At 32.0% G+C, this 14,602-nt stretch overlaps 1 protein-coding gene across 1 annotated transcript; it reads right to left on the bottom strand.

Moving 5' to 3' along the window:
- Positions 1-1,493: 1,493 nt before the first annotated feature.
- On the bottom strand, positions 1,494-6,041 carry LOC108822089 (nitrile-specifier protein 4). The gene is made up of 7 exons (XM_018595108.2): positions 5,960-6,041; positions 5,498-5,715; positions 4,942-5,403; positions 4,380-4,832; positions 3,877-4,284; positions 3,049-3,783; positions 1,494-2,667 (listed from the first exon to the last, which is right to left on the bottom strand). The coding sequence occupies exons 2-7, from the start codon at positions 5,693-5,695 to the stop codon at positions 1,738-1,740; spliced, it is 3,186 nt and encodes a 1,061-aa protein (XP_018450610.2). The 5' UTR covers positions 5,696-5,715; positions 5,960-6,041; the 3' UTR covers positions 1,494-1,737.
- Positions 6,042-14,602: the final 8,561 nt, after the last annotated feature.

Below are 14,602 nucleotides of genomic sequence, written 5' to 3'. Positions count from 1 at the left end.
ATCCAAGGGTTATAGTCCTCGGGCTTTGGTGTGTTTCCGTTGCTATCACCACCCCTTGAACCGCCAACATCTGCATAAGTTCTCGGCCCTGATCTTCTATTCAGACCCGCTAAAATCTCTTCTTCGTTGAACACTACGTTAACAGCATTGGAACCTTTGTAGTCCCCTTCCAACAACGGCTTCCAAAACTCCTCGTCGTAGCCTCTCGGCCTCAGTTCTATCTCGTCAAGTAGGACATCTCCTTCATCGTTACCTCCAGAACTGAGGACACTGCTTTCTCCTCTAACTGTGACCCCACTAATCACATCTTTTTCCACCCTCTCAATCTCCCTTACAAATTCCTCGTCTTCCACGAGGTTTATGACCTTAGTTTTTGAAGCAGCTGATGAGACGTAACTCCTTTTAGATGAACCAGTCGAAAACTTAGCAACATCTGGTGTCACGAACCCCAACCCAGAATCGTCCACGAATTCGCTGTCCACAACCGGGGGGTTCTCCGTAAAATGAGCAAACAAATTCATCCCACCTTTCACTTTCAGATGCTTGCAGAAATACTTCACAGTGCCGTCGCTAGTTATCAACACCGGTGGGGTCTTAATCCCGGTTGCAAGCTCCAAGCTTGTTGGTGGCCAGTAGCTCAATGCAACACCAAACCGCGAATCGTCTACTCCAAACTCCCGTAGTACGTTAGCCTCAAGCTCCTTACATCCAATACCGTCGTATACAGCCACCATACGACCCATTCGATGCTTCTCTATGACGAAATCCCAGTTACCTCCATCTCCACAAACCCAGGCGCCGCTAAGAACCAAACATTGTTCGTCCATCTTCGACGTTCTTTCCTTCGAAAAAAACACAGATTCGTAAAAGTTAACGGAAAGAGCACAAGAAAAATTATATTACAACGTTTTTTATCATGTAAAAAACAGGTAATTTGCCCAAAAGGACACCAAAGGAGTCACCTTTCTCAAACTACAGCTGCAGCTAGTTGGCCTCCTGCTTGGCGACCACAGATAATATGCATTTATGGAAGATGACCTACTTTTTCAAAACACATGAAAAGTGTCCGTTCGATCCCTCTACATCTGACGGTCTAAAATTGTCTCATAAACCCAAGCAGAAACCTCAATGTCTCAACAAAGGAAACACGTTTGCTCGATCAAACTGGTCCCCACAAAATGGGAATAAAAAAATATTAAAATAAACTCAGGCATAGAAAGCCCTTAACTCGGGCAAAAGGATAGGAATGACAAATCACTTGGGGGGAGAGAGTGGAAAAGTGCCTCTCATGTGGCAAGTGTCTAAACGTGATACAAAAATATAAAAAGTGTCTGTTGAAGTAATCAACTCTTTCTACAATGTGTATTGTATGACTTTGTTACTTATTGATGATGCAGATTTTTGTTAATCATCCGTTTCTCCCTAGTAAATATATGGCTATGGATGTTTACATTAACTTACAGTTACTGAAAAAAAAAAACTTACAGTTACTGTTGTCCAATAAAAAACTATTATGATTGATTGTAAACATTCTTTTTATTTATTTACACATATTATTTGATCACAGGTGTGATCTTATTCGCACAAACCAAACACACAGAAAGTGACATTATTAAAACACACAAGCAAGAGTACTAGCTCTTACAACTCACAAATCTTAAACAGTCTCACTGACAAACCAGATGCCTCCCATGATGCAACTTTTACAGCTCACAAACTCACCAACACCCAGCGGTCTTAAGCAGAGTCTACCCCATAGAAAAAGATGTCCTCATAACGACCGTTGGTGGGAGCCTTCCCTCCGTACATCAACAGCCCCTTTTTCCCATCAATGGACGCAGTCGTAGATGCGATCCATCCACGAGGGCTATGACCTTCCTCAAGTTTCTCCCACAACAAACTCTCAGTGTCCAACACAAAAGCCCCACCGGTCAATGACCCCGGACCCAAATGAGCCTTTACGTCCATCTCAATCTCACCTCCAGATATTATTATATATTTCCCAACAACTGCTAGCGCAAACACGCTTCTCGCCCACGGCTTTTCACCCCGTGTTTCCACTTTAGTCCACTTTCTTTCAATTGGATCAAAGCAATGAACATCTTCCACTTCTTCCCCAATAAACCCATACACAACCCAAATCTTCCCTTTCACAACCGCAAGCCCCGCTCCACCTCTAGGTTTGCAAGACTCTCCTGGATTCGGAAGCTCAGTCCACTTTTGATCAACAATGTTGTAAGCATGTAGTGTGTTGACCCGTTCCTTAGTAGTCACTCCACCAAAGATATAAATATTATTGCCATCAACAGCCATCGAGTGGAAGCTACGTGCTGCAGGTCCATCGTTGACGTGAGTTATGAGTTTCCATTCGCATTTAACAGTATCGTAAGAGTAGAAGCCGTTGTAATTGCGGGAGGCGTCACGGCCACCAAATACATAGAGTGTAGTGCCGATGGCTACCATGCAAACTCCTAGGCATGGGAGCTCAGGAACATCACCGTCTGGATCAGCGATCGACCATCTGCGAGTCTCGAAATCGAAGAAGTAGAGGTCTCGATCGATGTGAAAATTTGGCTTTAACTCTCCTCCAAAAGCGTACATTTTGTTTCCAACCATTGCAATAGCATGAGAACATCTTGGTCCAGGAGTCTTTCCAATTTGCTCCACCTAGTAATAATAGTCACCACATGTTTCTTAACACAATTAATGTCACGGTTGCACATGAAACAATAATATTTTTTTCACGTTACTACGCACTAGATCTAAGAATATACAAATCGAACCAAAATCTATCCGAAAATTTTGAACCAAAATCGACTGAAAAATTGTTACTTTATAAAGTACCTATAAGAAAACGTGATATAATACATCATTTTTTAAACTATTATATTTTTGTTTTAAAAATTAAAGACGAACTGATTGATTTCTACTCGAATATGAAATAATTTCTACTGGAATATGAAATATCTTAACCGAATGATAAATGGAATATGTCTAACCATACCGATCCGTATAACCACCGTATATTCATCCATACTAAGTACGTACCTTGATCCACTTGCCATGCAACATCGTCGGAGGAGAAGCCGAAATATAAGCTCCGATAGAATGAAGAACGTCCGTCGAGCTTCCATGAAAACCAATGATTTTGCCACCTTCAAGCAAAGACAATTTTGTATTCTCGTTTACAATAACAGGGGTCTTTCCAAACGGCTGAGAGTTTATGCCCTTCAGAGTCTTGAATGCAAGATACGTTATAGCTTCTGTCTTGGAGCCATTGAGTTTTTCGTAGTAAGCTTTCACAGATGTGATGTCATCGTCTTGACCTACCTCGAACACCTCCGCTTCTTTAGATGTCTTTTGTCCGTGCTCCTGTGTCAATCTTCTGCCGTCTTTTTCGTATTCGAACGTGACATAAGCTAAACCAGAATTGTCTTTACCAACAAAAACTTTTTTTACATGATCAAAAGCACCGTCGTCGAATGTTTCTTTACCCTTTGCTCCTATAGCTTCCACTTTGTTGAGAGAAGAGGAACGGGATAGTACAAAGTACGTTCCAGGAGATATGAGATTCGAGTGATCAGGGACCTTCTGAACGCCGATGATCTTCTTATCCTTGACTTGGAGAGAAAATGGTTTACCAGTATCCTCAGAAAACTTATATCCAAAGAAATTGGAACCGTTCTTGTCGGTTTTAAACTTAATTCCTTGAGAAACATTGTAAGAATTGTACCAACTCTCGACAGAAACGAGACACTCATCAGGAGGATTGCTTATAACAAGCTGGAGAAATTACATGGAAAAGCTAGATCAAAATGTGATTAGTTAATGCATAAATAAAATTTATTCCAGAGTGTAAAAATGTAATTAACGCACCGTTGAAATGAGACTTTTACCCTTCACACGATGAAGAAACACTTCCTTTGTGTTTCCGTTTTCTACATTATAGAATTTGATTTCCTCAATTCCTTCATTTCCAGATGTAATGTAGACCTTGGACAACTTGTTAGGAGGAGTCGGAGTAGAAGAGTTTGGAGCTGGAGCAAAACGTACACCAATGGCATCGATAGCATAACCACCACGTCCATGGAATCCAACAAGACTTCCGCCATTTTCATCTTTGAACTCGAATTCTGTTCCCTTTATCTCACCAAATAATGGAGAGGTTAATCCTTTGGAAGTTGTGAAGTACAGTGATGTAATAAGTGTTGTATCATAGTTGAAAATATGCTTGTAGCTCCCACCAACGGCTGTGATATATTCATTCGGATAAGCCACCGAAAACTGTATTTAATTTTAAATTAAAAACCACTAAGTATTAGTGAACTGATTGTATATTAACAAAAATATATAAATACGTATGTTTATATATGCTTGACCTCTTTTAGCTCCCCTCGATTTGTCCCGTGTTCACGGATTTCGATTTTTCCATCATTTTCGTATTCGATTTTGATATAAGTTATACTGTATTCATCTGCTCCGATGGTTACTTTCTTCACACCACCCAAAACACCATCGTCAAATGTATTTCCCTTGTCACCACCTAGCGGTCCCATCTTTGCTGTAGAGGGATCCGGAGTAGGAGCTAGAGGTGGAGGTGGAGGTGGAAGAGACGCAAAATGTGCACCAAGAGCATCGATAGCATCACCGGACCGACCACAAAATCCGACAAGCTTGAAATCCTTTTCCTCGAACACAAATTTCTTACCAACCACATTCCCAAAAGCAGGGGAGGTTCTTCCTTTCGACGTCTTAAACCTTAGCGATGTAAGGTAGCCATCAATGGTTCCCTCCACTACCGTAATATGCTCATTAGGGTAATCCACCACGAACTGCAACATTTTTTTTCTTTTAAAAAAAAATTCAACTAGCACAAAACTACACATATTTTTTTTTTTTCTTTTTTTTTTCCAACACGTATTTTATATCATCTATTAATACCTCTTGGGGAACTTCTTGTCTCTTCCCATGAGCATGTGGCACCATTCCTTGGCCTTTTGCATACTCGAATCTGACATAACTCACAAACTTACCACCTCGTCCAACGAGTATTTTTCTAACACTGTCGAAAGCGCCATCATCCCAAGCACTCCCTCCATTCCCACCGTGAAGGTTAAAGTGCTTAAGAGGAGGTTTCACAGCGAAAAAGTGAGCTCCAATGGCATCAAGAGCTTGACCAGAACGTCCATGGAAACCTAGAAGTTTTCCACCATTTTTACTCTCGAGCATGAATTCTATTCCAGATGGTTTCCCAAATAAATTCGTATGACCGAGTATGGGAGAGGTCCTTCTATATGAGGTTTTGAAGAATAACGATCTGATATGCACTGTTCCATGGCATAAAACGAATTCGTAGCTTCCACCAACAGATGTGATATATTCGTTCGGATAATCCACCATGAACTAGATTTCATTTTCCATTAGAAACAACAAATGTAAATTGCGGTAAAGGTATAATAAGAACATATTGAAGAATAACAAAGTCAGGATCTATAACCTCTTGAAGTTCTCCACGAATGGCTCCATGTTCACGGGTTTCAAATTTTCCGTCCTTCTCGTACTCAATCTTGATATAAGAAACCCGGTCCCAGTCTTTTCCGACAGTTATTTTCTTCACACCATCGAAAACACCATCGTCAAATGGTCCGCCTTTGTTACCACCCACTGCTCCCACTTTTTCAAACATTGTGTTCATCTTCTAACTTCAACGAAAACCTGGAAAAACAATGAAATTCTTCTTTCAAAAACACACTAAGAAACAAAAGTAACACGAACCCTGCTTTTATATATATCACTAAAGAAAAAAAGAAGAAAAGGTAAGTTAGTGTTTCTATTATTGTTAATAATTTTACAGGATAATGTATATATGTCTCCTTTGAATCTTTGACATTGATTGTACCTAAAACAAGAAAATCAGGAAACTTGTACTAACATATAGAGAGATAGAGGGAGAGGGTACCTGACTCTTGAGGGTTGTATTACTCTTAGGGTACAAGATGTGAGTGAGAGTGATATGGTATTATGAGAGGTGCTAATCTCTATTTATACACTCATGTCAATTTTTACTTCTTTATTTTAATTTTTTGCTTCTACTTTTTCACGCCCATATTTAAACCAAAAGAATATATCATCTTCACACGTTAAACACACCATGGACCACACATCTCAGATTTCTCTTTTTTTTGGAAAATTGCATTGTATAATTTTCCAGACAAATTATAATTCAATGCCTAGCCAAAAATCCTACATCACCTATATACCTCTTATACATAATATTACCATAATGCTCTCAGATATAATCGGTTGAAACATGCAAGAAAAAAAAAGATTAATAATAATAGTATTGTAAAGTAACTCCTAGCTCTTTGAAAGTCACACACCCTTTCATATTTAATTTATTTTGGTAATTTTGCAGAAGATGAAATTCTTCTTCCCAATTTGTTTTTTGAATTGATTTCTTCTCGCGAGAAAGACAACCAATTATGGTAAAGAAAAGACAACGATGAAAGCGTAGACAAATTAGGATCAAAATTAAATGAATGTCATTGATTTTGACAATAATGTAATAATTAACATTTATGCCAATTATTGTTCGGTTCTACTATTTCTTTACCATAATTAGTTGTGAATTGATTTCGGTTCTACTATTTCTTTACAATAATTTAAATCAATATATAAATATATTAATTTAAATTCACAAACAATATCATAATTTTTTTATAAAAATTTTAAACTTGCTATTAATTAGATTTAAAAAAAATAATATACATACATACATATATAAAGATATACATATATATAAAATGAAAAATATTTTCTTAAAAATTTAAATATAAATATTCAAAAAAAAATTAAAATTATAACTTTTAACTAACTAAAAAATAAATAATATTATTATTAATCATATCTTATTAATAAATATTATACTTTATCACAATAGTATGGTTTTATATTTTTATAATATTATAATATTTTTATATTAGTAATGTATTATTAAACTGCTGCAATATCTCATAATTAACCAGTCACAAACATCCAACAAATGCAACAATTTTTAAATATTATACTAGTCGTACAAAACACTAGATAACGTTTGAAACTGTAACTACTCGCACCTACGTCTCCCGCAACCGCATCCGCAACAATAACCGCTGCGTTTGAAGCAGCCATGCCTTAATTAAATTTGAATTCATTTAGATTTATAATTAGGAAGTATTATTATTAATTGTTGTAGTGTTTATTAAGTGGAGACAAATAAACGTCATATTTTGCATAGGTATATTCTTTGTTCGAAAACTCTTTGGGCCAGTGTGTGGTCCACCCTAAAGTAAAGGCAAGAAAATAAGAAACCTTCTAAAAATGATTTTATACATTTTATGTATTTTGACCCAAAAATACATTTTATGTGTGATAAAATATCATTTTTGTAAAAAAGAATAAAAATTAATATATATATATATAATAATTTTAAGATTCATAAAATACTAAACTAAATCATAAACATAAGTTTTAATTACTTTTCTAGTTAAGATATAAAAACATAATTATTACTTTTTCAATTGGACTATAAATTAACATATATATATATATATATATATTTTCTAACGTCTGAGTCGATTATTATCGATTAATTATGCTATTATAATGATGAAAATATTACAAAGACGATTTTATAGCCGATAATTTTACCACCTTGTGAGAATACAAGCCTGACTGCACCACTCTGAACCGTCCTATGAGATCCATGTTCGATGGTACGCTCTGCACCAAGCTGAAGATCTTCTGTAACCTGTTTCTCCATAATATACATAATTTGGTATTTTCTAGGGTTTAAACCCCAGACCTACGAGTGTAGAAGCAATTGAATCTTTAATCAAACCGCTGGACCAAAGGGACTTCTACACATATATTTATTTTAGTACAAGATAATATTCTATTGAAGTAATCTTGCATCTACGTGATATATTACAAAATGTGTCACTTTTTTTTATCAAGATAACTTCATCAAAATTCAAACTTAAAAAGGTTCACTAAGATATTTCGAAAATATTTTGATATAAAAAATTCAAAATATTTAAATATTTTGAAAATAAAATAACCGAAAAAGATATTCCATTTCAATAAAATCTTTCAATATATTTTAAATATATATATTTAAAATATATGACTGTAACAAAAATTTTATAATTTTAATATTTATATAAATAAATAATTTTATTAGTATTAAACTATTATTAAAAATTAATATTAATTAATTTTGATTTGTTTAGTGAAAAGATGAAGATTCTATAAGTGTTTGTATAAGAAACGTGTAAGTCGTAGAATTTACAGTACTTCAATTTTTTAAAAATGTTAAAACTATTTAAAATTTATAACATTTAATCTTAAATTACATTACCAGATACATACACAAAATGTCCTTTTGTTCAACAACCGGTTTTTAAATTCTAACATGTGTTACAGTAGGTTGTAAAACGATTGGGTCTATTATATTTTTTAAACCTAATAATTTTATCTCAAGAAGTTAAACGTATTTATTGCAAAAATTAAAATGGTCTACATATAGAAATTTTTAAAAATCTTTATTTCACTATATTAAAATTCTGTAAAAATGATTTCATGTTTTGAAAGTTTGGATGAAAAGAATATAGTAGGCTATTAAAAATGGATGGACTAATTAACTTGTCAATTTGGATTTTATAGTATCAAAACAGGGGAATTAACATTTTGGATCAGGCGAGTTTTGTTAATTAAGCGAGTTTGCTGTTGCCCAAAAAAAAAAAGCGACTTTGCTATTCTACTTTCTAGTCGAGCTTTACGCGGGTTACTGCATTATTCAACTGAATTGGCCCACCTTGACCTGAAGAATAGTGCGTATGTCGCATGTATATGTATGTATATACAGGTTGACAAGGGACATCAAGATTGTTTCTTTTTTTTTTTGAGAAACCAGCAAGATTGTTTCTTGGATCAACTATTATAATCAATGCAAGACAGCAAGATTTTTTCTTGGATCAATTATTATAGTAAAAACAGATGAGATAACCAAAAGTAGTGTTGGGCATTTTAACCGTTAAATTTGATTTGGTTCGTTATTTGTTGCTATTTTATCCGAAAATTCCGGATATCCATAGGCTTTCGAAACAAAGTAAATACTAAAATTCAATATCCGTTAAAATCAAAGTAAATCACATATTAAGAATTTGGGAAGCGAATATCTAATCTGATCCGTCAATATATAAATATATGTATATCTTGATTATATTTAAAGTTCTAAATGTATAAAATTATATAATTATTATTCTAACATATGATTTGACAGATTTTATTCACATTATTATTTATATAAAAGTATTACATAAAAGGAAGAGAAAACATTTGTGACAATTATAATTTTTTCTTAATTTGTGTTATTATAATTTTAATTTAAGTTTTAAAATATACAAAATATGTAGATTCACTACCTCTTTTATTTTTTATCTTTTATATCATGCAAAAAAAAATTTTACAAAACAAATTTGTATCAAATTTTTAAGATTATTTGTATTAATTAAAAATGAGATATTCGTAAGTATTCGCAAATATCCGCAAATATCTATTTATTTTCCGGATATCTATTTTTTCGAATATCCGTATTTTTTAAAGTAAAGAAAATCAGAAAATCAGATGTCTGTAACATTCAAAGCGAAGCAAATCGTAAATACTTTCAAAAACCGGATATCCGATCCTTGTCCAGAACTAACCAAAAGAACAAAAAGAATGAATGAACATTACAGGTTTTCTCCTTTTTTGTTACAGATAGGGCCCGACCCCTACAAAAGAACTAGAATCATTTGAACAAAGGGAGAATTAAATGAAAGAAAAGTATGAATCATATACCGTCAAAATAAAAGAAAAATGTCCTCTGGAAATATCCAAAGTGATTTTTGTGCAATTTACTTTGGAGAATACATCTTTCCATGCACAAAATATTCTAGAACGTTGGTGTTCCATTAACAAGATATTCTAGAATACTAACGTTGAGTTTGGTCTAGTGATAAAAGGGTTTCGGCTGTAATTTCCATCACCCGGATTCAATTACACATTGAGAGAAATTATTTATAATATTTGGGTTTTCGACAAAAAGGTAAAACCACATTTTTTACCAAGACAAAAAAATTCTAAAATGTATCTTTTTTTTACCAAAAAAGAAATCTAGAACGTATCAACCAGTTTGGCTGAAAAATACTCAAGAAAATATTTGAATAACTATAATATTATTTACCCTGACAACAAGTTTACAATAAACTTTTTTAAAAACACTCTCCTACATGAAAGAAGTAGTAAGCATATTAAGTAAGGTATCCCTTAATTGAAAGCTATTTGGTGAATGAAAGAATAATATCGCTTGAGTATTACTCTACACAAAAACAGTTATCAACATCTAACAAAGACATTAGCTTGAATTTTTCTCAAAACTTAAGGGGGGAGGAGAATGAGAATAACATAGCTTGGTATTGCTCTACACAACAAACAGCTATCAATATCATGAAAAAGACAATAGCTTGAAGTTTCCCAAAACTCAAGCGAAGTATGAGAATAACACCGCTTGAATATTGGTAGCTGTTGCTCGCATAATTGTGGTTAAATGGTAGGTAAGACCTGGGAATGTGTTACAACGCTCTCTCTAGGCTTCGATCCTTTTTTTAAACAGTCACATTTATATAAAAATCCAAGGTTTGGATTTCGATTCAGTAAGTTTATCTGGTAGTGTGTTAACATGTGATCTGCATATACCCCTAATATTAGTTTGAATAATGGTAGGTATGCATTTCAAACTCAGATCAGTTAGTATACTAATCAATCCACTTTATAGCATTAAATGTGATTCTCCCAAAAACCATATAAAAAGAGTTTTGATCTATACAAAAACAGTTATCAATATCATGACAAAGACACTAAAGCTTAAAGTTTCTCAAAACTCAAGGTAAGTATGAGAATAATCAGCTTGAATATTGCTCTACACAAAAAAAAATAGTGACCATTATCATGACAAATACATTAAAGCTTCAAGTTTCTCAAAATTCAAGGTAAGTATGTGAATATGTTTAAGGAAGAATAAACGGCAAGCAGGATGTTCAGTTTATGGGATAAATTAAATAACATAAGTTTTTAAAATTTGTTTTGATCAAGTCCAACTTGAATAAGTCATTCTACATTGTAGTGAAAGAAATATTTAGAAAAAGAAAATCTATACTAATAAAAGTTGAGTTTTTTATCTCCTTGGGGGAAAAATGCCATGTGGCATTCTCCATTAAATAATTAAAATATTTTTCAACTTTATTTAATGTGTTTTGGTGTTAATTGTGATTATGTGTTAGTTTATTTTTGTTATTGACAATTTATTATAATGATGTTTTAATTTTGGATTGAAAGTTTAATTTATTATGAATCTTATGTCTTCATCTTTTTTAGATTTCATAACTCTTATGTTACATATTCTTTTTAAATACTTTAAACTACTTTTTAATATTTTGTATGTCAAATAAAAATACAAAAATGGAAACTAAGGTTAAGTATTTTCAAACAAAAAAAAACATAAAATAGATACATATCCAAACTATTACTTTATGTTTGAAAACATTTAAAATATTAACTTTAGTTTTTATATATTTATTTTCATAACTAATATATTATTATATAATAAAACTAATTCATTTACTAAACCGCGGTTCACCCACGGTTGATCCAATGATCTAGAGACCCGGTAAATCGTACGGTTCAATGTCTGGATCGGGTGTCAAAACACTGGTTTATAGAGTTTTTTTGTCTTTGATATTGACGATGAGAATGGAGCCTCTACGATTCTCCTTCTTTTACGCAATCGACGTAACCGTCATGTAATCAATCTAGAAATTACACTCATCTCACTCTAATAATGTTTAGTAATTGATGGCGATTCAAGTCCAAAAGACTAACATTTGGTCTATTGGTATTGACACATAAACTCTATGGTATCTTTCCATGTTACACTGTGCAAGGAAACCAATAACTTCCCTGATGCATGATATCCGTGTTTACATTTTAAAAACCATGAACATGATTAATATACTCTTGAAACTTAACTAAAAAAAAAATCATTGCTTCCAATCTAAAATAAAAATAAAAATGTTGTCTGGTTGCTAAAGTTATTTAAAATTGATGTAAACCACACCACTCTTACCATTAATCCTTTACACCACACTAACCATTTACTGTCAAAACCATTATTAAATGGAACAAGTCAGCAAGCTCCAATGTCACAGATAGTTAGAAATTGTCTTTCTCATGATCGTTATAGATGCTAACATCTCATTTACTAATTAACAAATTGACTTTTTACTAGGAAGATTTGGTGAAATTGTTCCATTCCGGTTAAAATAGAAGTTGTCCATTAAATAGAAGAGTTTATGAACCATTTATAGTTTTTAGATAAAAACATATTTAGATTCATATTAATATTCGTTGATATTCTAAATAAGGATGGACAAACAAGAATTTCGTTATGAACACACACAAAATCTTCCATTATAACAAAACTAATATAGAAAATAATTTCATGTTTCTTATTTTAAGATATATTTTTTTGAGAGACTTTGAAACCAAAGTAACACATACAACTCGCACCTCTATATTTTAAAAGTCAACATGGTAATTTTAAAAATATATATTAGATACTCACCAATTATTTTACCAAAAATTGACACTTCACCCTTACTTTTTATAAAATTTAAAGAATTTGAAACGTATTCCATCTTTCTATTATTTGAACTAAATATACTAGTAAAAGTTTATAGTTCATATATAGTTATTTTAATAATTAATAATATAAGTATGTTCTCTATATAAAACATCAATTTTTTTTATGTTTAAATTCCAACTAAATTAATTTTGTTATGACTATCGACTTTTTATTCTATTATTATTAAACTGATTAGTAACAACCACTTATGCTATTACACTTTGAATTAAACAACTTCAAACAAAGTAATGCACTACGGTCACTAACCACTATATAAAAAGATTAGAAAAGATCATTTTTAATGTATTTTTATTTTCATATTTAACATATTTTATTTGTTAAGACCATATAATAATTTATAAATTTATGTAAAAATATAACATACGAACCCGGCGCGTAGCGCCGGAAAATCACTAGTCATAAATACTTATAAGAACGAATAGTTTGAGTTTAGTATTTTTTTTCTGTTATGTTTTTCAGGTGTATTTAAAGAGACAGTTTGCTTTGAGTTTAACATAAATGGGGTGGACACAGAGCAGATAGTACCGTGAAATTTAATATTAGTATCTGCTTCGTAGTTTATGGGTATCTCATTTTCGGTTTTGCTTTGATTCGAAAAATACGGATATCCGGAAAATTTACATATATATATTTGTAAATATTTGCGAATATGTAGAAATATCTCATCCAATTTATTCAATACAAGTAAATATAAAAAACTATAAAAATTTGTTTTCAAAAATATTTTTTTACATAGTATAAACCAAAAAGTAAAATTACTGAACTATATGTTTCATAAATTTTTAAAATTAATTAAGTTTTTTAATAAAACAAAAAAAAATATTTTAACCCTCAATCTGGTTTTTATGCATTTGGAGAATTATCAAAATTTTGTGTTTTTATTTTATGTTTATACAAAAAAATAATACAAGTTCTTTTTCTATAAAACACAAAAAATTAGAGAATTATCAAAATTGTATGTTAAAATAAAAATTATAAAAAATTACACATTTACAACTCTTTATTTAGTTTTACATATACTTCTATATGTATAAAACAGAACATAGCTGATATCCGACCCATAAATATTTAGTATTTGTGATTTACTTTGTTTTTAATGGATGTTAATTTTAATATGCAATTTGCTTTGAAAACTTACGGATATCCATATTTTTGGATCAAATAAAAATAAATAATAAATCAAATCAAATTTAACAGATAAAATATCCATCCTTAAACTTAAGTTATTAAGCTGTGGTTTAGGCATGAACATTTCAGATATCGGTTCGGTTTGGGTATTTCGGATATTGAATAGTTCAGATAGGCGGCTAGATGATCCATTTACTGCTTGACATATTTTTGATTGGGTTCGGTTAGGATAATTTTGAGTTCGGTTAAGTTTAGATAGTAAACTTAAGAATCGGAAAATACCCAAAAAAATCTGATTCTTATTTATTTCCAGTATTTTGGGTAGTGTTGGTAGTTCGGGTAAATATCAGTAATTTAGGATATGATATCAAATAATTAGGATGATTTAGATAAAAAAATTAGATATTTTGGATTACTTTTGATATTTTAGATAAACTAATCCAGATACTTTCAGATACTTTATAATAATTTAGTTATCTTCAAATATTTTGGTTATGTTATATGTAGGGGTGTGCACATATCAAATTACGGGTAAGGTATTCATAATCCGATCTGTCTTATCCGAATAATCAATTATCTGGTCCAATTCGATTTGTAGCCATCATAGTTTGGTGTCCCGGATATTAGAAAAAGTTTAGATTCTTAACTGGATACCGATTCGATCTATACCAATAAAATAAAGTAAATAATAAA

The sequence above is a fragment of the Raphanus sativus genome, chromosome 8 (genome assembly GCF_000801105.2).
Source record: "Raphanus sativus cultivar WK10039 chromosome 8, ASM80110v3, whole genome shotgun sequence".
Lineage (NCBI taxonomy): Eukaryota > Viridiplantae > Streptophyta > Magnoliopsida > Brassicales > Brassicaceae > Raphanus > Raphanus sativus.
This window is presented reverse-complemented; position numbering and strand designations above follow the sequence as displayed.